Raw genomic sequence first — 24,276 nt, forward strand, 5'->3', positions numbered from 1 at the left:
CTGTTCTGTTTTTTTCAAACTCATGGGCTTGTGACTTGTGTGGAAGTGATCTGTACTTGGTTTAATGCCATTCTGTTACTGTCTTGAAATTCTTGATAATTTTTGAATGGAAGATCCCTTATTGTCATTTGAGACTGGGCCCTGCAAATTATGTAGCCAGACCTGCTCCTACTTATTCTCCACAGCTTAACTAAAATAAAACCTGACTCCTAACCAGGATGAATTACTCCCATGTCTGTGCCACTGATGCTTTGTTTACATCTCCAGTGCATGAATAACACTGTCATTAATTTCTGTCTTAGTCAGTTTGGTTGTTATAACAAACTACCTTAGACTGGGTGGCTTAAACAGCACACATTTATGACAGTTCTGGGGGCTGGAAAGCCTAAGGTCAGGATTCTACTATGGTGGATTCTGGGGAAGCCCTCTTCCCAGCTTGCAGAGGGCTGCCTTCTGGCTACGTCCTCACGGTGGTGAAAGAGAGAGAGCTCTCGTGTCTCTTTCTTTTCTTTTAAGGGCACTGATCCCATCATAAGAGCCCTCCCTCTCATGACCTCCTCTAAACCTAATTACTACCTAAAGGCCCCATCTCCTAATACCATCATATTGAGGTTAGAGCTTCAACATGTGAATTGGGGTGGGACACACGAACATTCAACCCATAACAGTTGATTATGTTGCTTTCCACCAAAAGTCTGTGGGTTCTGTAGTTTGCCTCGTTGTAAACCCTGAGGTCTATTTCAAGCTTTGCCCCCAGAGGGTACTTCACGGATATTTATTGAATTGCTTTTGTTGACCTGATTTGCACTGTGGAGTCCCACACTTGGGAAATGCAGACTGGTCATGCCCCTCTGTCCTTCCCTTTGCAGGTCCCATGGTGGCTGGTGTGGTAGGAATCACCATGCCCAGATACTGTCTGTTTGGAGACACTGTGAACATGGCATCCAGAATGGAAAGTAGCAGTTTGCGTGGGTATCGTTTACAGCACTTTGCAAACACACGATCGCTGCCCCTCCGGTCCCCTATCTTTAACCAGAGAGTATTTTTAGAAGATCCATTTGCATTTTGTCTACTCTTTTCCATCTGGAGGATAAGATCATTATCCACTTCAGACAACACTGGTCACAGGCTTTGTAGATGGGTTTTTGCACTGTGTTCTCGATGGAGCCATGTAAACACACATGACATCTCCTTCCAAGACTTTCCATCCTAAACAGTCAGGTACACATATAGTAAGATCATTTAAATGAGGAGCAGGAGTTGGCAAACTTTTTCTAAACAGGTCCAGACAGTAAATATTTTAGGCTTTGGGGGCTATAGTCTCTGCTGCAACTATGTAACTGCTGTTGTTGTGTGAAAGCAGCAATTTGCAACATGTAAATGTTGGGTGTGTTTATGTTCCAATAAAACTTTATCTTGCAAACACAGGTGGTGGGCAGGATTTGGCCTGTAGGTAGTAATGTGCCAACCCTGCTGTATAGTTTTGGCGATGCCAAAGAAATCTATGGCCAGGAACTCCCGGGGACATCAAATTCTTTTGCATTACAATAATTTTATTGTATTGATTACTACTAGACACATATATGCCATTTATCAGCTGAGACATTTATCAGCTGGAAAAAATAATTACTCAGTGATTTAAGTTTTGAAAAGTTTCGGTTAACATTCTTTTGAATTTGTAAATCTTCCACAGTATATAAAAACACACAAAAAATCTTTTCCCCTCTGATTACTTTGTTGTCTAAGTTAATCAACTGAGTCTCAAATCCAGATTTAAACGTCTCTCTTAGCTTGTAAGTAATGAGTTGAAGGACAAAATATGAAATTAGAAATGCTGATGTAGGCTCCAAACCTGACTTTAGCTGCAGTTCTGGTCACAAAGGACATTTTCAGTGGTACATTCCAGCTCTGGTACTATCCCAGGGAGCCTGAGGACCCCAGCTGCCCTCATCCATCAGGAACACCAACTTGCATATGGACTCAGTTCTGTCTTCTGTTTCTAAACCGAATGTATTAAAGCTTGAGCGACACCCAGTAGCACCTGAGCAATGCCTGGATGGTTGGGGGTCCCAGACCACGTGTCCTGGACGTGAGAGAGGTTGTCTGTGATTTGCTTAGTGAGAGGTGCTGGCGGTCCAAGAACTTGAGCGGTGTGTGTAGCGTTTCCTCCCCACAGCAGCCCTTGCCCCACTGACACCCATATGAAATTCACAACCAAGGTGATGACTAGGGTAAAACTGGTTTCTGGCAGCTTCTCCGGATTCAGGTCTCTCAGAGCACTGCAGGTGCCCTGCTGGCGTTGGGAGGGTGTGATTTGCAAAAGATTGCATTCCAGTCAAGGTAAGACCAGACCAAATGCGTGCCTACCCCACCACCCCGCCCCGTTTGGGTCCCTGAAGGAGATATTGAGGAACTTAGATGGGATGAGTGAACCTCCATGCCGTGGTTCGTGGAGACCATGAAGGTCCATGTGGAGGCTCTCATGACTGTGAGGTTATCTTCCTCCAAAGAGGACTGTACAATTCCCTTAAATGGTCAAACGTGGAATCTGTGACTTTGGCTCCAACCTAGACCAACCTCTTGTGTGATGCCTCCTTTCTCTTTGCTACACTGGTCTCCTGGCTTCTGCTTGAACACCCCAGTCTAGTCTCCCACAAAAGCAACAGCAAATATAAGCCCAGGAATTATAATGTCCACATTCTTCTATTTCCCTTCTCCTGAGTCTAAAGTGCCCAGGTGGAGGGGATGGAAACCCATTGGTTTGGGGGCACTTGGACCTCATCTCTACACATTTAAATATCTCTTCCCTTTCTCTCTGCCTTCCTTTCCATCCTGGCTCCCTGTCTATCACTGAAACGTACCATGACACCTTCTCCTCTTTCTGATAAGCATTGCCCTTTCTGGGGGTGGTGGTACTCCGCTTGAGATGTTCTCAAGAGCATCTTGGAGATGTTCACAGTGGGAGTGGTGAGCGGTTACTATGACATTGGGAGTTTGAGTGGGTGTCAGGGTCCAGGGAAAGAAGTAAAAGGGAGGAGGTACCTTCAATTCCACAGTTTGCTAAGTCTGGCTCTGGCATGATGTATTTCATCAACGGACTTCAGGTAAGAGGAAGATTTTTCTAGATGTCAGCAGTGTAGACCTAGCTTTGAATCCTGTCCCACTTGTTCCTAGCTGTCTCATTTGGGGGCTTAGTTTTATCATCTGTAAAATGGGAATGGTGATAATACTGCCCTCAAAGGGTGGCTGTGAGGATTAGTTGTGAACCTGTATGTGAGGTGTTTCACTTGGTGCGCTTGGAGCTCAGTAGATTTTATTATTATTTTAAAAAGATTTTCTTTGCAACGGACTTTAGCCTCCACTGGCCTTCACCCCATAGACCATCGCTGACTGTCCATCTAGGCTGATCAGCAGAGTCCAAGGATATGACCACGATTTCATCTACAATGAAGCTTTTCCCTCACCGAGGCAGCTCCTGCCTTGTTGCAGTTCTGGCTACAAACAACGTTCTCAGGAAGCGAGTAAGGGCGACCTGAGTTGTCTACTGAGGGACCACACTTGACAGGCAAGCTCTCCTGCTCTGTGATTCACCAGCTCTCCTTTGCTTCCCACAGGGCAAAAGAGAACAAACAACCTTCTGGTTGAAGGGCAAAGAAGGCTTCACTATTCCACTCCCCGAATTTCCTGAGGATGAAGCTAAAGTCCCAGAGATCTTCTGAGGTGGGTATTTTCTTCAAAGGTGTTTGTGGGGTCCCAGGAAAGTCCACGGGGTGTCGTAAATATCCCATTCAGGGGTTGTAGTTCTGGGGTATTGAGTCAGTCTCCCAGTGGGGGGAGCCATCTAGCTGGCCCCCTCCGTCCACCCTGGAGTCCTGTGGCCTAGAGCAAAGGTGGAGACGGATGAGCTGGATACAGTGAACTCATTTCCTGGGAGACCAGGGCTGCCGCTCCCAGACCGGCCAGTGAGCCTGCCTCCCTGCCAGAGGTTTCCAGCCCATTAGCTTGTGAATTTGCAGTGAATCCAATTTCACTCTGGGAAAGGGGAAAGCTGGAGAATGAAGCCTGGGGCCAGGGACCTGCCTTTCTTTGCAAACTGCCTGCTCCCTAACCTTTAGTGTTTATTATCTTTATCAGCTAGTCGGCCTGCAAGGACAAAGAAGCCCACAGCAGAAGGCATCTCAGGAATGTTTTCAGGGGCTAAAGCTCTAACTGAGGGGTGAATCACTGAAATCCAGCAGGTTCAGGCCGTCCCAGGCAGGCAGAACCCCTGCAGTCAGTGGCTGGAAGGCCTGGCCGTGAGCTCTCACTTCCTGTGAGCACTGCAGCTTCCAAATGGATCATGTCCCATTCTCAATTTATTGCTTAATTTCTTTCTTATCCATCCTCAGGACTCTTCTTCTGCCCAGAGGTGGGCAGCTGAATTCTAGGAACTTCACAGACTCCATTTTCTATGACACGATTCCATTTTCATCTTATTTATGTATTTATTTTTGGCTGCATTGGGTCTTCGTTGCTGTGTGCAGGCTTTCTCTAGTTGTGGCGAGCCGGGGCTACTCTTCATTGAGGTGCACGGGCTTCTCATTGCGGTGGCTTCTCTTGTTGCGGAGCATGAGCTCTAGGTGCGTGGGCTTTGGTAGTTGTGGCATGTGGGCTCAGTAGTTGTGGCTCATGGGCTCTAGAGCGCAGGCTCAGTAGTTGTGGCGCACAGGCTTAGTTGCTCCACGGCATGTGGAATCTTCCCAGACCAGGGCTCGAACCTGTGTCCCCTGCATTGGCAGGCAGATTCTTAACCGCTGGGCCACCAGGGAAGTCCCAAGGATTGAGAGCTTTTGACTGATGCTCGGAAGGAGGGAAGGTAGAGGCATTTTTATGAAGGGACAGGGGAGTTACCTTAGCATGGAGACAGTGGGCCAAAAGTTATCTTCTCATGCCTCATATCTTCTTCCCTTGTTTGGGATCAGGGCTTCTGGGTGCTAAGCACTTTGTTCCATTATGAAAGGGAACAAGGCAACTTCTGCTATGGGGTCTCTTAGAGAGATTGGCCAGTTCCCACCGACCTATCCATCTATCCATCCATCCATCCATCCATCCATCTTTATGAACATTTCATTAATTCAAAGAGCATTTATTGAGTACTTACTCTGTGCCAGGTACCACATTGGGGGACACAAGAAAATATGAAACTTTCTATGATCTTTAGTTCTCAGTTTAGCTGGAGAGAGGAAACATAGTAGTAATGCAACATATTGAGGACTAACAGGTATGTACAAAAGAGCAGAAGTAACTGAGAAATCCAGTACTGTTACATTGAAAGAGAATTAGAAAATAACACACAGATGTAGGGATGGGGTGGGATATGACAATCAACTATCATTATCCCATCTTTGTATCTGTACGGAGTGTGTGTGTTTGTTCCCTTCCAGCCCTAGCCCACATGCTTACACAGTTATGTTCATATAATAAAAACTTTGTTACTTCTGCCTTTTTCATCAAACATTGTAACATAAACATCTGGCATCCAGTCACACACATGCACATAGAACATATATACACATGTGCCTACATATAAACATTCACACACACACACATGCGCATATATACATACACATGTATGCACATATACATATATACATGCACATATAAACATATACTGAGTATATACAGACAGCAATCTCTCTATATCTATCTCTCTACAGCTATAGCTATAGCTGTATCTATCAATTGGTAGAGATTTATGTGCCTGTGTATACTCAGTATATATGTGTGTGTATATATCCATGTCTCTCTATATATTTTGTTTGAATTATTCAAGTTTAGAGAGATAGAGAGAGAGACAGAAGATGTCTTTAGGGTTCATAATTAGGAATTTTGATAAGAGCACTTTCCTAAAATCTATATTCAGGGTTTTTTTCTATGTCAACCAAGGATACCTAAGGGAGAAAGTACCCTTTCCTCCTTCTCTAAATGTCTGTTTTATGTTTAGCACTAATGGGAATTTGCAAGAGAGATTGTTTGGAGAGTGACTTTCTCTTAATTCCTTAGTAGAGAAGTTGTGAGACATGAAACATGCAACCAAACATCATGGGGCTGTTAACTTTGAGTTGAAGCACATGCCGTTGCTGGTGACAGACATGAGGGCCTTAGAGACAGGGATGACCACAAAAACTTTTCCCCCAGACATTAATCATACAAAATGGCTCTGCCTCCTTGCCGAGGAACACAATACTGGAATTTTTGAAATGCAATTGTAGGATAAAATGATTGAAAGCCTGTGAAATATATGTGAATTTAAGAAGCTCTAGTTGTAGAAACCAGTGGGAGGGTTGAAGAATTGGCTACCAACATGATATATTTACACTGTAAGCTATAGTCATAGGTTATTTATTTTAAGGCATTTTATTTATTCCATAGCACCACCAAGAGATACAAGATCATTAAACATTATGATAAAACAAAGCAAAACTAACACAACTTCGTTTTACTCTGACAGCCAAGGATTTATGATTATGGCTGTGAGTATGCTATTTAAGAGTTTTTGACTAGAACCAATGAAATATGTCTTCTGTCCTTCCTGACTACAAAAATTCTGAATTTATAGGAAGAAGAGATCCCAAACTGGTTGGAGCACCAGCTTTGAGACCAGTTTCAGCTACGAGTCATTTTAATCTAGCCTATTGCTAAACATGCACTCTGTGTCTCCAGAGATTTGAGAACTAGCTTAATTTCTGAGTTCATTAACACAGTTGTAAAAGAACCATCAAACTACAGATCTCAAAACTTCTCAAATACATTAAATACAGAGATACAAACTGACGTGTTTTCCAATGATAAGCCCACTAATTGAGTCTATACAAGACAAAGAACAGAATTTAAAGCTCAGGCTTTTCCTAGCACATCTCAGCTTCTAGCCTCAAACCGGGGTCCTCAGTGCATTTTCAGGGATCTGCCAATTCTCTACCAGGACCGCATCTTTCCGTTTTTGTTTGCTTGACCGTGTAAATCATTACTCTCAACATATTCTGGATCACTGGGGTGGCAGTGCTCTCAGCATGAGAAACCACGTGATTTCACTGGCCCTTTGTCTTCATTTTATTTGCATTTGTGTTTCTGATTTTTTGTTGGTTCCATTCGAATGGTCGTAGGTTACTGAGACAAAAAAAAGATATGGGCTTGAATGTTGAAGTAAAGCCTAAATGAGGTCAGACCATTCTCTACAAATGAAGATTTCTTAGCAGAGCGAATAGAAATAGTGAGAGCCTTGGGCATCACGAGTAGGATGGGGTTGCCAAGCTGCAGAGAACCTGTCGTGGCAGCCCCTCTGAAGCATGTTACAAGCAGCAGTTTCATTTAGGCAACGCCATATTATCATGGTCAATGAATGCTAATGTGAGTTTTACTCTTTTTGTAGCTTGAGTCCTATTCAATTTGTAATTTTCTTTCGATCTTAGACGTATATATCAGCTATAAAAATAAGGAGTGTACACCTATGTAATGTTTATACATATTTAAGAAAACTTATGATAAAACACCAGTTGGGTTAGCACTCACTGGGGGCTCTCAAGAATCATTTTCCTTTATATTATTCAGGTTTGAGCAAACGAATGTTTTCTACTCTGATTCCCACATCATCATTTGAAAGATTAGAACCCCCGCCTGGTGGCTCAGCCCTGGTCCTCAGATAGGAATTGCACAGCCTCAATGACAAAGGCTCCTTCGGCAAAGTTGGTTGTTCCTGTGCATTCTGTCCTCAGCACTGACTTTGTGCTTATGCCTTACATTCTCCTCAAAATGCTCAGCTGCGCTTGGTTGGGTGTGCTAGTCTTTTAAAATTAGAATAGCTTTCAAAGGAGTCCGCTGCAGTCTCGACTTGACTATGGGGAAAGGAGACTCCTCCGCCGGCTGTGGGGGGGGGGGGGATGGCAGAATCTAAGAGCCACAGGAAGTCACAAGAGGAAGTGGGGCACCGAAGAAAAACAATCACTGAAATTCACGAAAATCACTGGAACACATATTTGGCAAAGCGCTGTTCTCTGCTCCCCAACAATACGGTCTTCTGTTTGTCCTTTTTGGCAGCACACTAAATGTGAGTTTGTCATTGACAGAGGAGATGGTCTTGGGTGGAGGAGCTGCAGCTGCCTACCTGGCTCTCCCTTAGAACACAGCACAAATCCCCAGCATCACGATGAGGTGATAGAGAACATCTGTGGACCAGACAGGAAAGGAGACAAACAGTTCGACAAGGAGCAAGGAGAACTCGACAAAAGAGTCAACTCAACATAATTGAGTCAACTCAAGGACGTTAAGTAGGTTTTCATAAAACTCTGCACATTTTGTACATAGTCAGTTTTGTTCATCCTCTGGGGTTTGCATAGCTCACTTTCATCAGTACAAAGAACCCAACAGATAAGCCTAGGATAGGGACCTCTGACAGATGGGAACCTGAACTTCGATAATACAGTGACGGTGCGTTTCACTGTAGACTCCAGATGGTGCATCTGAGAGTCTCAAACAGTTGGTTTGCATGATTTCCTGTAATTGTGAGAGCAAATCCTACATCTGTGAGTTTGTTTATAAATAGAACTGCCTTACCCATCTTCTCGCATCATTTGGTGAGATCTTGGGTCTTAGCTGAAATGCTTCTTCCTCTAAGATGCTTCCCGGGCTGCTGTCTAAATCATTATTCAGCCCCACCCACCATACTTCATGCATATTAGGAAGGGCAGGAGCCTTGCCTGCCTTGTTCACTGCAGCAGTCGCACCACCTAGAAAAGTGCCTGGTACAGAGTCAGTAATTATGGCTGATCTTTACTGGATGTTTGTTGCTTGTTGGGCATTGTTTAGTGCTCTTAGCTGTAATAGTTAATCCACACAACAACTTCTGTGTATGATATGGGCAATTATTAACCCAATTTCATAGAGGAAACTGGGGAATGCAGGAGTGGGGTCATGGCCCAAGGTCACTCAGTTCATGAGGGGCAGGGTCATAGAACAGACTCAGAAATATTTGTTGAATGAACAGATCATTGAAAATCACGTTTTCCGAACACAGAAACCCAAGAGGAACCACCTGGTGATGTCTTTGCTTAGACTTGGTAGGGGGGTGGGGGAACCAGCTCTGCTTCATCCAGCTTGCCCCCAGCTCCTCCCTCCCTTCAGAGCTCAGGGGCTGGTTGGAGAGAGACCTCTCGACCTCCAATTCCCCTCCACCTCATTCAGGTAAAGGCTTTGCTGGGGCCAAAGGTAAGCCTCTTTTAAAACAAACATCTGCCTGTTAAAAGCATTGCCCAGAGCTGTCTCTTTTCCTTACCTGAGAAGCTATAGAGACCGGAGAATCCCCTGCCTGTAGTGAGTAAAGAAAGAGAATACAGAAGGTTTAAGAAAAGATCACAGAGGGAGAAGTCTCAGAGCTGTGTCCCTAAAACACAAACCTGACTGGATTCTCCCCTGATGAAACCAACCCGCTCCCCATTGTCTTTAGCACAAAGTTTCTCGCAGGGTTGACAAAGGCTTCATCTCACACCATTTTCATCTCGGCTTTCTATGGCAGGGGTTGGTAAACTTTCTGAAAAGCGTGGGTGATAGTAAACTTTTTCAGCTGCGCAGGCCACTTGTTCTCTATTGCAACTACTTGATGCTGTCGAAAGTAGCTGGAGACAAGCCCTAAATGAACCAGTGTGGCTATGTTTCAATAAAACTTTCTGTATATACAATGAAATTTGAATTTCATATAATTTTTGTGTGTTATGAAATATTGTTTCCTTTGATTTTTTTCAACCGCATAAAAGGGAAAAACTGCCCTTAGCTTACAGGTCATACAAAATCAGGCAGCACATAGGGTTGGGCTCCTGACCAGAGTTGGGTGACTGTCCTCTAAAGCTCCCAGGCCTTGCCCCCCCTCGATGTCACAGCACTCTTGAGGTCAGACTTAAAATGACTCGCAGAGGTCCTCCCTAAGCCTGACTAGGCTGAGCTGCCTACGCATCTATTCCCATAGACCCTACCTCTTCCACCCCCACTAACAGTAATCTCCCTTTCCCTTAGCATTCAGCATCTCCCTCCTTGCTGGATGGTACATTCTTGAGGACAGGGCCCGTGTGGGTCTCCTTTATTTCTGAAACCCCAGGGCCCACCCAGCTCCTTTACTAGTTTTGTTGACATGCCCTGGATGCCCCAGTACATTTCATTTTCTATTATCATTATCACCTGCGCACTGTGCCTGGAAGCTCAGCACTTCCTAGTCCCTGGGGGGCATTGGAATTGAGGCCACAGGCCGAACTTTTCAGGGTAGTTAACAAACCTCCTTGATCGGGCGTGAGTTACCCACCCCCCAGGTGAGGAGACGCGTTGCAGGTAAAGGTTGTGTCTACAGGCACAACTGGTTTGGCAATTCAGTTAAAATGCTCAAACCGGCCGTGCCTGTGGATGCAGCCCAGCTTGAGGGCAACCATTTGGAAAACAGAGAAGCTTACTACGGAGGGAGAGCTCGACGACCAGGACGCCCCCAGTCTGGTCCCGGAGGAGGCGTTTTCGTTTGTCACAAGTCTGGAGACCCAGAAGAAGCCGAGGGGAGAGGTGGGATGAGAAACAAACACAGGAGAGAAAAGAGAATTTTTTTTAAGAAGTCACAAAGTTGATGGAGTCAAAATTCCCCAGGCCTCAGACATTAGTTCCCTTATTGTTTTTATAACCCAGAGAGATGTATTTCATTGCTTCTCCAACTTGAGAAAAGGAAGAAATCTTTCCGTCCTTAACTCTTCAAGCTGGAACAAATCCACATTGCGTGTGGGAGGAACTGACTCCGTTTCTTTTGATGAGAAGTAAGGCTTTTTCCCATAGTTACTCTCATCTCTGTGATTTGAGACGTGGATACCCGCAAAATGTGTTCTGGTTTATTTTCTTTTTAAAATGTAGTGCCAATAATCTTTCATGAACAGTTAAATGTTTCTCTACTCCCTTCCCTTTCTCTGTTTTTGCTCATAAGTGACCACTGTCTGGCCCAATGAATCAACAGAAATAGAGATTATCATCTTATTTCTGTTGGTTACTATAGGCAATGCGAGCAGGTACCCTCTTCAGAAACACTGTGTCCTTCCTCACTGAGGTCTCCGGTCCAAATAGACTGGAGGAGGTAACAGTTTGGAATTTAACACTTTTAGATCTTCAAGGCAGTGGTTCTCAAACATGTGCGCCACTTGAAGAGCTTGTTAAAACACAGATTGCTGGGTCCGCCCAGAGTGTCTGAATCAGGTGGTCTGGGGCCAGGGGGTGGGGTGGGGGGCTAAGAATTTGCATCCCTAACAAGTTCCCAGGTGATGCTGAAGCGGTGTGGACCACACTTTGGAACCACTGCTCTAAGGACCAGGTTCTCACCTGGTCGCAATGGAAAATCGTCTTCCACCTGAATTCATTACGCATGTTGATTGATCCTGCAGCAACTTCTTGGTGGAGGAGGTGGAGGGGAAGCTGACCGTCCTGCATGAGCTACTAAACATGTCTGGGAAGCTGGGCCCTTCCTCTCACGTGGTCGGAACAGCTGTGACCTCATGTCGCGAATTCCTGCAACATCTCTCTCGTCCATCTTAAGTCTCGGAGATGGACGTTCAGACTGGTAAGTCAAGAGCTAAAAATACCTACCTTCGACTTCCATCCAGAGCCTATTGCTACCAGCTGAATTTTGAATCTCCCTTGTCCTGTTAACTTTTTCAAAGCATCTCCATATCTGTTGTTTCTTTCATTTCCCCTAACATTGCTCTCTGAAAAGAGAAGGGCCGCCATTACTCATCACCACTCTATCTTTAAAGATGAGAAAACCAGGCTCTGGGGTTAAGTGACCTGGGCCAGACCATGTAGCTTGTTCGTGGCGGGGGCAGACACGCCTGGAACGTCTGCCCTACCCTCAGCAGCCTTTCCTCCAGTATGTCCTCACACACATCTACACTGGTCTGTTGACAATTTCCCAGGGAAAAATACAGCTTCTCAAATACCGTCCCCTCACCCTCACAGCCGCAGGTAATAGTCTCATTCCGGGAAGGATGGCTCACCACTGGGCAGGAGAGCTTCTCACTGTCACAGATGAAAGTCTCACAGTGTAACCACACCTTGGACAATTTGGGGATGTTCTGGAACCGGAAAGCATTGAATTGGAAGGTTGCCCTGTGGTCTTTCCCATTCTCATGCACGAGGACTGTTTCATCCGTAGGGCAGCTGGAGCACACGGGGTCGGGGGAGGGAAGGGGGAGAGACAAGGTCATCTCATGAACTCCAGCAAGGGCGTCTGAGGCAAAGTCACGCACGGCCTCCCCTGGGCTTTTACACAGCACGTTATCCTTCTGAAGCACTGTGGCAGCACCTCACTTATCCTCATTTCTTTGGGGTCAGTTGGAGGAGCTATGAGATGGCTGTGACCATCCCCAGTCTACAGATAGAGTACAGCAAGGGTGGAGCAACTTACGAGAAGCCACACATCTGGAAGTCACCACACCTCTGTCCCCAAGAAATGAAATCCCCCAGACAACGTCCTCCGGAGGACTGGGATACGTACAGACTCCCAGCATATGTCCAAAATAAAGATGGTGGTGCTGGGAACGGCATTTCCCAAAGTGCTCTCACAGCCGCCTACGCCCAGGTCACACCCAACATATTGCTGTGTGTGTACTGTGAGGTTTTGCCACCGGGAATTTGAATTTACATTGTACTATTTAAGTGCTATATCTATTCTATTATATAATTGCCTTTGTAAAGATATTTTTAATATGAGCACAGAAAAAAATGGCTGGAAGGATACCATTTAAATGTTAACACTGGCTATTATGGACAGTTTTTGTTTTCTTCTTTCACCTTTATGTTTTGTTTTTTTAAAAATTTTCTATAATGAGAATGTAATATTTGGGAAGTTTCAAAGTCCCAAATGTACAACTGCAGTAAAAGAAAAAATAATGACATAGATGGGCATTTGTCGAAACCAATTGTTCTCACCTGGGGGCCATTTTGCCCCCCAGGGGAAATTTGGCATGTGGTTGTCATGACTGGGGGGAAGATACCCCTGACACCTAGAGGGTAGAGACCAGGGATGCTGCAGAATGCCCTACAGGGAACAGGACAGACCCCACAACAAAGAATGATCCAGCCCCAGAAGTCAACATTGTTGAGATTGGGAAAGCCTGGTTTAAGCACAATACTTTTTCATTTACCAAACACATATGGATTCCCTACTTAAGTGCCAGACATTCAGCCAGCTTGGGAACAGACACAGTGGTTCTGGGGAATGCACAGCAAGACCCACAGAGTGTGAGGGCCTGTATGCAGGTGACGATGAGCACCAGAGCCTGTCCTCTTCGGAACAAAGGTCTCTGGGTTCAAAAGCTTAAGACCAGTGGACAGCACCACAGTGGAACCCGAAGTTCATGCCCCGCCTGGCGTGTTTCTCTGACTCTATCGTCCTTCCAACTCAACACACACACTAGGGAGCAGTGCAGCCGCCCCAGGGAAACTTCATGGTGGACCCTCCCCCATCCCAGTCCATCAGAACCAGACATTAGGGGCCAAATTAGAGGCAGGACGGAGGGGGTGTTAACTCTGAGAGTGAGTGAAACGAGCCGTGAAAACTGCGCCTTATATCTGGACCAGGGCCAGAAGCTGGGATCTGTTGGTGGTGGCCTCTGAGCAGTGACAAGAGCTAGGGGCATCTTCTGAGCTGTGAAACAAGACTCTTGAAGGATCATTTGGTCATTAAACCCGAGACCCTTGTACGAACTCAAGACTAAGTCCTTAAAATAGTTCCTGGCTGCTGGAGTGTCCAGGTATGGTGTCAGACAGTGGGAACAGTGTAAAGCAGAGCTTTGCTGGCAGCAGGAAGGAGGCAAGTAACAGGCAGGCCTAGATGCCCTGGCACTGCTGCCTCTTGTCTCTGGCTGTGGCACCTGTCCCTCCGTGACAGGTATCTCGGGATTGTGGAACGCCCACGGGGAGGCTTTCACACCATTATCACTTCCCCACCTGAGATCAAAATTCCTATTCTAATCTCTCCAGGCATTCTTGAAAACTGGCTTTTCCTTCCAAAGGGCCTGGTGTGAGCCAAAACCATCTGGGAGGTTATGGGAGCGGCCTTTCTAATTCTCCCCTTTGGCACTGGTCTTCGTGCAATTATCTCCAACCTCAAGGGGCCATTTCAGTTAGGCAGTATTTGCAACTAGGTCAGGGTGTCTTTAATTTGGCTGTGCTTAAATGCAGAGTCCCAGGGTTCACCCAGGGACCTTCTGATGTTGTAGGTTTACAACGTGTCTGCATGTGTAGCAGATACCCAAAGGAATTCCTGTGCACACTAGGGTTTGAGGACCGCTTGTAGCGACTACCCCAAAGTCACATGCATTCCCTTTCCTGCCGTATTACACATCCACTAGGTGAGCAGGAACACTAGAATTATCTGAGGAGATGATTCCATGGTGTGGCAGAAGCCTTTGCCCTTGTGTGGCTATTGTTTGAGAGAGGTTCCCAATGCCTCTTGGTAATTTCAAGGTCCCTGTAGGTCAGTAGTTTATTTCAGAATCTCCCTGAGGTCATTTGATTTTCACCATCATCAACAGAACCTAAATGAATCATTCAAGGACAGATGTGAAATAAGGACCCAAACTAAGCTCCCATCTCTGCAGGAAGATGGGTTGCTTGGGTGTGGGCCTTGCTGGCCTGTCCTACCCTGTGTTATCAAGAGATAACGCTGCCCAGATCATCCATCCCTTTACTAGCTTAGACTCTGGGTAAGTTTCTGAACTTATCTGTGCCTCAGGTTCCTCATCTATAAAATAGTGATTGTTATACTACCTACTCTATAGGAAGTGTAGTGAAATTGAAATAAATTAGTATTAGTAAAGCACCTACCTAGAGTAATGCCTGGTATGTTGTAAGGGCTGTATAAGTGTTTGTTAAATAAAAATAGATAAAGATCCAAAGTGGCTTCACCTTTGTTATCTTATCATCTTTGTCCCTGGCGGCAGTGTTTACTCAGCCCTGATGGGTCCAGTGTAACTGGTCTGCTTTGGTTTGGGGAATGGCCTCTTCTGGGTTTACTGTTTGTTGTGTGGATGACGCCTGCACCTCTAGTCTAACTCATCCTCTCCTTTGTTTTCCAAAGTTACAATTCTAAGTGCTTCTAGACAATTGTCATCTCAAGGTCAATATGTCATCCCTGAACTCAAGGAGAATCCAAACTCCCTTATCCAGAACCCCTCTTCCCTAGGAGCCTACGACACTTTCTCATCTTCACAATTCACGGTGCAACAGCAGAAAGCATTCTTTGTCACATGTTCCTCAGACATTGTACCCTGTCCTTCCCTCTACCATATCCAATTGGTTGCTAAATTTTTATTGCTTCTCCCTCCCTTTGGTGACATTGGATGACCTTCTTTCCATTCACTTGGCTACAACCTTGATTCAGGTCTTATCACCTTTGGCTCTGGAGCTGCCACAGCCTCTAATCTGGTCTTTCTACCTCCCATGTTCTGCTTCTAACCACCCTATGTGTGATTTCCAGAATCACATTTCTATGCTATAATCCCATTACTTTAGTCCTCTACTCCAAATTTTAAGAACTCCCCGTTACCTATAAAATTATTAGTAAATAAAAACAATGATATTATTAAAATTGATTGAATACCAGCTAGGTACTATGTACTAAGCTTTTTACATGGATATCTAAGTTAGTTCTCATCAGGGTTCTGATGTCAGATTGATTGGATTTGAACCCAACCTGCCCACTTCCCCATGATGAATGGATGTGAACCCAACCTGCCCACTTCCCCATAAACACACACATACACTAACTATGTGATATTACTTAACCCCTCCTGTGCCTCAGTTTTCTCATCTGGAAAATGGGGATGATAGTAATAATACCTACCTGTTGTAAGGCAAATGAGTTAATGTATGATAAAGCTCTCAGAACAGAACCTGGTACCTAGAAAGCACTATGTAAGTGATTCCTGGTATCAGTACTCAGTCTGGAAGCACAGAGGAAGTCACTGATGTGACCCTAACAGGCTCCACCTCTTCCTTCCAAGCTGTCCCAAGCCAGAGCAGCCCTGGATCTACCTAGCCCCACCTCTCAGCCCTGTGGTCCAGAGAGCCGTACCTACCCCTTGTTGATCAGCTGCCACTGCAAGGGATACATGAAATCAGCCGAAGGTGTGGCCCAACAGCTGTTCACAACCACTTTAAACCTGGAAATGAAACAAAACGCATCACTGTGAGCTAGGGAGTTGTATGCCTAGAAACTCTGGGTGATTAAAAAGCCTCTGGGCTGTTTTTGTTTGTTTGTTTTTCTCTTCTTTGCATTTATAAATACAAACATTAAGAACACACACTTACCTAATGCTTAACCCTTTGGCTTCAACTCCTGCAAACAGATCTGAACCAATTTCGAAGGTCTCCAGGATAAAAGGCGCTTCTTTCTTAATGGAGAACTTGGCATTCTTTGGAAGGAAATTGACACTGGGCATTATGATCTGTCAGACTGAGCAGTTGGGTCTGACAGAAGCAGATGAATCGGGATGGAAGGGGGGAGGAACAACCCAAAGACACAGGTGCATGAGACCACAGTGCGACCCGCCGGGACCAGAGAGGCTGTACCTCCTAGGATGCTGGTGCCGTCTGAGCAGGGATGAGGACCTCACGTGCATGTCCAGGAGACTGCGCTACATAGAGACCAAAATCATAGACTGCTGTCCCCGGTGTAGCCAGAGGGGCTTCTCCTGGCTCCATCTCCCGGGAACCAAGAATTGGAATATTGGAATAATCCCTCCACTTGCAGGGGAAGCTTCCTGATTATGTTACATAGTGGAGCACAGAATCTGCACCCTTAATTCAATTTCTGAAGCAAAACGCTTTTAAGGGTCAGTTTCTCCACTTCTCACCTGACAGTGAGGCAATACTCAGTGTGATTTCCCCCTACTTTCTTTGTAACATGAAAATTAGGGACCTATGTCCAGATAGCTTCACCCTTTAGTACCTGGACAGTTTATTTTGGCAAATTCTGGGCTCTGCCTTTTAATAGGGGCGTTAACCCAGGAAATCATACAGAGAAAAGAGTCACTAGGATGATGAATGGACCACCAAGAATGGGATGATGTTTAGTTTGGGAAAGACAAGCTTGAGCTAGTTGAAGGACCATCAGTAACATGTAGTATCGTTTCAGAGGACAGAACCAGGACCAGTGGGCCAGAGTTCGGAATGTCAGATTTCATGACATCAGATTTCACATGCTGACCTAACATGAGAAGGTCCAACTTTCCATTGCCCTTGGAAGAGGTGGGGAACCCATCCCTCAGCAGCCTTGCAGAAGGGTTTTGGGCATTGGGTGGAAGGTCAAGATTAATCACCTCTGAGGTTTGTTCTGACTCTGGAAGTCTATGATTTTGGTCTCTATTGCTTGCCTTCGTTCCATCCCAAGCTTTGGCATTTGTTTCTGTCTAACTAAAAGGAATAGTCAATACCATTTTGATTGAATAGAAGTCAACCTAATCCCACTCTGACATTGATGTTCAACCCTATAAAGGTAACAGTGCTGGTGCTAGGAGTTCTGTTTCCACTTTAAACAAGGTCAAAATTCACAATTGTGAGAATGACTACTTCCTCAGGCATTTACTTTGCACCAGGCGCTGTGCAAAGGGTTTTTATAAGGATTATTTCATTTAACCCTCATAACAAACCTCTCAGATAAGTGCTATTATTATCCCCACTTAACAAATGCATAGGCCATAGGCGGAGGCCCAGAGAGGTTAACTAACTTGTCCGAGGTCACACAACTAGTAAATGGTGGAAACAGGCTTCAAACCAGTGGTCTGATGTCAAGGCCTATTTTCTTAACCACAATGCTAGGCTACTTCTACAAGTTGACTACCTTCCTTTATTTCGGATTGGGAGTTGAAATAACTTTACCAAGAATACCAACCACAGACCGTTGGCAGAATTGAGTGGAAGGGGGTAGAGAGAGAAGAGAGGAAGCATGCTGAGTAGAACTGGTGGTTTTGGCGCCTGGCATTTGGAGCTCTCAGAATCCTAAGCAACTAGCAGAGCATTGATTCTATTTTGCCATGCAGGGCACAGCTAGGTCTCTGGTAATTTGATGGAAATATATGCAGCTAGCAGCTGTTGCTTCAGAACCACACAAGAATGCCCTCAAAGCAGAAGAAGGGAGGAGAAGAAAAATACCAACCTCATGGGTAAGGCACAGGAAACTGAGCCCATTGTGGGAATGTTAATCAGTACCAAAGTCTCGGTTATAACCTCAGAGCCCCCTCGTTGCCAAGGTTTTTTTGTCCTATAAGGGTCTTGGTGGGCCCTAGGGAAGGCCTTAGCCTCATTCCTACCAGTTCAAGGAAGCAGTCTGTCTAGCCCAGAGGATGGCCGGGGTGATGCTGAGGACATGCTTCCTAATTTTTGTTTTTTCTTTAAAAAGTTATAGGATTTGATATTTCTGTCTGAAACTTAGCTGCACCTAACTGATGGTGGATGATGACTTTTGACAATCGTGGTGCCTCTCCATTTCCAACTGTTGTAAAACCTTCATAGGGTCATATCTATAATTTTATCTGGTTAAAGCAACAATCACGTATTTCCAGACAGGGACTCAGTAGTAAAGACAGCCTGTCATCAGGATGTCCCCTGAGTCTGTTGTCAATGTGTGAAGCTTATTTTCCTCTCTGGATAACCTTCATCAGTTACTACAGTGGTTTTGCCATCCTTTCATCACCCTGGTGATCCACACTGTTTTAACCCCCCTGATTATAGGTCAAGGGATTGTATGGAATTTCCTTTTCTCAGGACTTAACCACTAGTGGTGTGTAGCCTGGGGCAGATCTAGGTTTTGTGGGACCTTGAAGCTTATTTAGAGAGCCCTCTTTAATTAAAAGAATCAAAACTTTGAATACAAAATTAGACACAGGGCCTTGAAAAGGGCCTGTGGAAGTGAGGGGTCATGAAACTTAAGCTTCATTCCCTGCATAGTAAGTTTGCCTTGGAGACCAATGTTAGGGGACCTTGTTCCAGACTGGGTACTGCTCTGGACCACCTGTGGGATCTTGGACAGATCATTTCCTCACTGGGTTTCAGATCCTCAGCTGTAAAATGGACTAGGTTATTCTAGGATCCCTTCTAGCTCTCACCTTCTAAGTTCAGCAAGATTAATAGCTTCCAGGGAGCTGGTAAAGCAAGTTCAAAGAGTTCAAGGTCAGTGGAGTTCCAGGTAATATAGTTGTTTCCTTTGCGAAATGAATGGGTTGTACATGGTGGCCTCTAAGGCTATCTTCCAGTTCTCATGTTGGAAGTAAAGGTTTCTATTTCTGCCTGCATTTTCCTTTAGCCAGCTGGGCCATCTCCTATGTGCATGTCCCCTCACTGGAAGCTGCGGGTCTGAAAAACAGAGCACCCCATCTAAACAGGAGGCCAGCTGGGCTAATGGCCATTGCATATTTAGTTTCTCTGGAGCATTTTATTCTTAGCGCCTTTAGCTTTGATGTCAACGTAGGCAGCATGCCCAAATTAGACAAAGAGGAGGCCCACTAAGTAAAGGGCTTTGGAGACCAAAAAACTAGGCAGCAGCAGCCAACCCCAACCTCCCCCCTTAGCCCTGTCCCAGGTAGGAATCTCACTACTCTGTGCTGAGGTTTCAACAAGAGCTGGATCCTAAATATGAATCTCTGGAGGGGGTTGTAGTGGAAAGTAATCTTGATTAATCATTAGACCTTGGCTGTCTTTACTGCCGATTGACCTTTGATTTCTCTTATCTCAATTTTCTCATCTGTGAAATGGGAAGATTGCCCTTTTTTCTCCATGGCACCTTTCCTTTCTTCCCTCCAGTCTATGAATCTGAATGTCTGCTGCATCTAGTCTTTAAAGAGGCTTAAAGCTAGGCCAAAGCTTACGTCTCAATTCAAATTCAAGAATGGGGGTCTGCATACAGCTTAGAGGAGAACAAATGCTGAGGAAGCATCCCATCATCTCCTAGAAAGGCCCCAGGGTAGCAGTGGAGACCTGGAGACCACTTACAGTGTAGAAGTTGAGAGACAACTGGCTTTCAAATGTGCCCATGCTCCCGTTCTTCACATGAACAGTGGCCACTCTGAAAAGGGGAGAGAATTTTGCATAAGGACTGAAACATGCCTGGTTGGCAGGGGCTGCAGAACACACGCAAGGCAGCCAGCCCTCCGCTCGCGGAGCAGCTTACCTCTGGTCAAAGGCAGCCTGGTTCACCAAGTAGGTGGAGTGGTAAGTGCAGGAAAAGGAGTAGTTCACAGGCTGGTTCTTTACGATCACGGTGCTGTCGTTGGAAACAATGTGGTTGTAGAAGTGGTAGATGGGGGGCTTGTACTGGAGAAAGAAAGAAGGCGGTTAGGGTGGCCCTGTACCCCCATGATGTGAATGAGGCCTCTTGGATAAATGATTGAAGATGGTTCAGAAAAAAGCCCAATGGGGAGGCATGAATGTCTGCCATTGATATAGCACCCACTCTTGTTTGTCGGTGAGCTGATAATTTTTGTAAAGAGATCTTAAGTCTGTTCAAGATTGTTTGTTTTTTTTAAATAAATTTATTTATTTTATGTATTTATTTTTGTCTGTGTTGGGTCTTCGTTGCTGCATGCGGGCTTTCTCTAGTTGCGGCGAGCGGGAGCGGGCTTCTCATTGTGGTGGTTTCTCTTGTTGTGGAGCAAGGACTCTAGGCACGCGGGCTCAGTAGTTGTGGCGCACGGGCTTAGTTGCTCCGCGGCATGTGGGATCTTCTCGGACCAGGGCTCAAACCTGTGTCCCCTGCATTGGCAGGGGGATTCTTAACCACTGTGCCACCAGGGAAGTCCAAGATTGTTTATAATAATCTAAGTTGAATGTTGTACACTTAAAAAAAATCCATATACCCATTGGGCTTCTGACCGAAATGGACTGGCTCAGGAACCTCTATCTCCCAACATCAACTTTTAATTTACTTTCCCCTGTCCAAGTAATCTTATGTGACACCTTCACCCACCTCCCATCTCTAGAACATTACTGCCTGGTTCTTTGCTCTTTCCTTCTTCCAATCATGAGCACTATTTCTGAGATTCTTTCCTCTGACTTGTTGGACTTTAAAATCACCGAATATTAGAGTTAAAAGGGATCTTGAACATTCACTTGAGAAGTGATCTGCCTAAGACTGCACGGATGATTTCTAGTTCATTTTACCAGGATATTCAAAGACATGATATTTTTGTTAATTATGCCCATGACTCTTCTCCCTAAATCCCTGAATCCTTGTGGGACCTTTAGGAAGAGGAGGTAGCCCCAGGAGCTGAGACCCGATAGATGTACCATCTCCTTCAGTCAAGGCCGTAGGAGTTCTAGACGTCAGCCAGAGCGTCAGAAGACCTAGGTTCCCTTCATGTGTATATCACTACTGGTTCTGTGGCCCCGAACTAGTGGCTTTGCTGGGAGGTCTCAGATTTCTCCTCCATCCCATAAGGATACTCGGCGAGAGGATGTCTGTGGTTCCTTTTAATTCTGATTACCTGTCCTGGGTACTTCACAAGACCCAATTATGGGTTGTGTTATACTTTGGTCACTCCTTTAAGATGCCTTCCATTATCTTTTTGGTTTTTTTTTGGCCATGCCACGTGGCATGTGGGATCTTATTTCCCCGACCAGGGATTGAACCCGTGCCCCCTGCAGTGGAAGCACAGAGTCTTAACCACTGGACCACCAGGGAAGTCCCTAAGATGCCTTCCACATGCACCCCTTTGTCACCACTTCCAAGTCTCGGGCAGAGGATGGCTCACCCATCCAACTCAGGAAGGATGGCAGCCATGAGCATGTGTTCAGAGCTCCAAGTGAGGTGGAGGTGGGAAATGTACTTTGTTCTACTCACGGAAGGTGGCTTAGCTGCTCAGGCAGTGAATTAGGAGAATAAAATTTAAATCCAAAGAGTCACCTAAACTAGACAGAAGAAAAGAATTTAAATAACACTAATATCTCAGGAAATTTGGGAGTTGGGACTGACTCTTCAAAAGAAAGTGGTGGGGCTTCCCTGGTGGCGCAATGGTTGAGAATCTGCCTGCTAATGCAGGAGACACGGGTTCGAGCCCTGGTCTGGGAAGATCCCACATGCCACGGAGCAGCTGGGCCCATGAGCCACAGCTGCTGAGCCTGCGCGTCTGGAGCCTGTGCCCCGCAACGGGAGGGGCCGCGATAGTGAAAGGCCCGCGCACCGCGATGAAGAGCGGTCCCCGCACCGCGATGAAGAGTGGCCCCCACTTGCCGCAACTAGAGAAAGCCCTCGCACGAACCGAAGACCCAGCACAGCCAAAAATAAATAAATAAATAAATAAATAAATAAATAAATAAATAAAATAAATTTATAAAAAAAAAAAAAAAAAAAAGAAAGTGGTGAATTCTGAATCTTTTTAAGGGTGGACAGAAGATGTCTCATTCTTGGGCCCAGTTGCCTCCTCTTAGCAACTCCTCCACGTGTGGCCTGGTCTTACCTCGGACTGGGTTCCACAATAGGACTTGTTTTTAGGTGACAAATCTGGGATTACAAATTGGTAGTAACCTCCTTCGTGGACCCCATTGTAACACAGCCCACCGAGCGCCAGCTGGTGCACTTCCCATCCATAGGGACACTCTGGGATTTTGGTGATGATTGTTTTCGGATAACAAAACACAAGAATGACATCTGGAAAGAGGAGAGACATGGTCTGAAATCAGATCTGGTAATATCTACATATGGTGGGCTCCTGTTACAGCTGAGCATGCAAAGCAGTTAGTTAAAAATACTTTCCCCACTATTCTTCATGAGCTGTGACGAAAGTTTTCCCCCAACTTCAGTCACTGAAGTTCCACTTTTACAGTTTTTGAAACCTCTGTGTAATATCTGCATTATTCTTAATATGTATTCAAAATTGGTCCACTTTTAAGCTTTAACCTATATTAAGGAATGTATTTTTGAAACCAGATTAAATGTATTTTCATATATATATTTATATTTCCAAAAAATATATATATATTTCCAATCCATTCAATCTGGTTTCATATGTATATGAAAATCCCATGAAATGAGCATATAAAATTTAAAATGTCCATTTATGCACAATGCTATGAAACAGTAATTTACGGCACAGGACAGAAAAGTAGTAGTCAAACAGAAAATGGGAAGAAAATGTGAAGATTTTATCTCTATTTGTTCATCTATTTAGCAGCCTCTAATTTTTAAAAAGTGTAACTTCACCCAATAGATTTGTACTTTCTGTGGGAAAAACCAGATGGGCGTTGGGGTGCTTAAGTGCTTCTACTTGGCTACAGTATCGCATTTTCCTAACAATAGAAGCCCAGGGCTATGAACTCTGCGAAGGGAAGTGTCAGGAAAAGTTCCTTTCCAGGAAAATGGGCTAGCACCAGAGCATACCTGCTTTATTTGGAGTGCAAGATCTCGCAGAGGCTTCTGCAAAGACAGCCAACAGGACGAAGGCCCTCATCACCATTGCTCTTGCCAGGTGGCCAAATCAAGCTGGCCGAACGTTCACGGTCCTGTCAGGGCCCGAGCCTCGATCATTCTAGGTCAGAAACACGAGCGAGAAATTAAAATCAAGGGTGAGCACAAAGCAGCACGTACAGAGGAGATGGATCGTGCGTCCCGTTTCTAAGGGCTCTTCGTCTGCGTTGCGAGGCAGACATGGGGCTCATACCACAGAGAGTGTCAATTTCACACGCGGCTGCTCGTGTTCCCGACTGTTTCATTCTCTCCGACTGGAGACTGCCTCTCAGATGCTCCCCAAATCTCTGTTCCCAGTCCTAGCTGGACTTTATATACGCCGAGGGTGTAAAAGAAACCGGCTCCAGATAAATCACAATGAACATGCATTATCCACCGTGGGGGGGAAATAAAAGGCAACCTTGCACAATAATCCGATGGGAAGCTCAGTTACGGCCACTTGAGGCTAACTTCTTTTACTTCACAGAGTTGGAGAACCTTTTTTTTTTTTTTTAAACTACTTTTTAAACCAGGGGTGGAATAAAAAGTTGAATTTTTTCCTCCTCATACAAAAATAACTCTGATTGGAGGTTACAGGTTACAATTTGCATGGTTGCATGGTTACAGGTGACAATTTTCTTCTTTTACATCTTGCTTTCTTTGGTTTATTTCTTGCTTTCTTATTTTTATATGCAGGCTATCTAAACTGAATTTAGGAAGACAAGTTCAGCAGTGGTACACTGGATACTAAACAAAAAAAATAGGCTGTTTATGTTCATGCAAACATGTTA

The 24,276-nt window shown here is 45.1% G+C and overlaps 1 protein-coding gene across 1 annotated transcript; it reads right to left on the reverse strand.

Annotated features, from left to right (window-relative positions):
• Positions 1 to 8,151: 8,151 nt before the first annotated feature.
• On the reverse strand, positions 8,152 to 23,495 carry TECTB (tectorin beta). Its single transcript, XM_007173344.2, has 10 exons — positions 23,420 to 23,495; positions 22,500 to 22,690; positions 20,216 to 20,358; positions 20,038 to 20,110; positions 16,360 to 16,463; positions 16,128 to 16,211; positions 12,042 to 12,204; positions 10,470 to 10,542; positions 9,308 to 9,340; positions 8,152 to 8,201 (listed from the first exon to the last, which is right to left on the reverse strand). The coding sequence occupies exons 1-10, from the start codon at positions 23,493 to 23,495 to the stop codon at positions 8,152 to 8,154; spliced, it is 990 nt and encodes a 329-aa protein (XP_007173406.2).
• Between the last annotated feature and the right edge of the window lie 781 nt (positions 23,496 to 24,276).

Source organism: Balaenoptera acutorostrata, chromosome 16 (genome assembly GCF_949987535.1).
Source record: "Balaenoptera acutorostrata chromosome 16, mBalAcu1.1, whole genome shotgun sequence".
Classification (NCBI taxonomy): Eukaryota; Metazoa; Chordata; class Mammalia; order Artiodactyla; family Balaenopteridae; genus Balaenoptera; species Balaenoptera acutorostrata.

Coding starts and splice junctions, on each gene's coding strand:
- TECTB (XM_007173344.2), bottom strand. CDS start 23,495: ATGGTGATGAGGGCCTTCGTCCTGTTGGCTGTCTTTGCAGAAGCCTCT. Junction 20,111..20,215: donor CAGGCTGCCTTTGACCAGAG/GTAAGCTGCTCC, acceptor TCCCCTTTTCAG/AGTGGCCACTGTTCATGTGA. Junction 16,464..20,037: donor TGTCTCTCAACTTCTACACT/GTAAGTGGTCTC, acceptor TTCCTTCCAAAG/AATGCCAAGTTCTCCATTAA.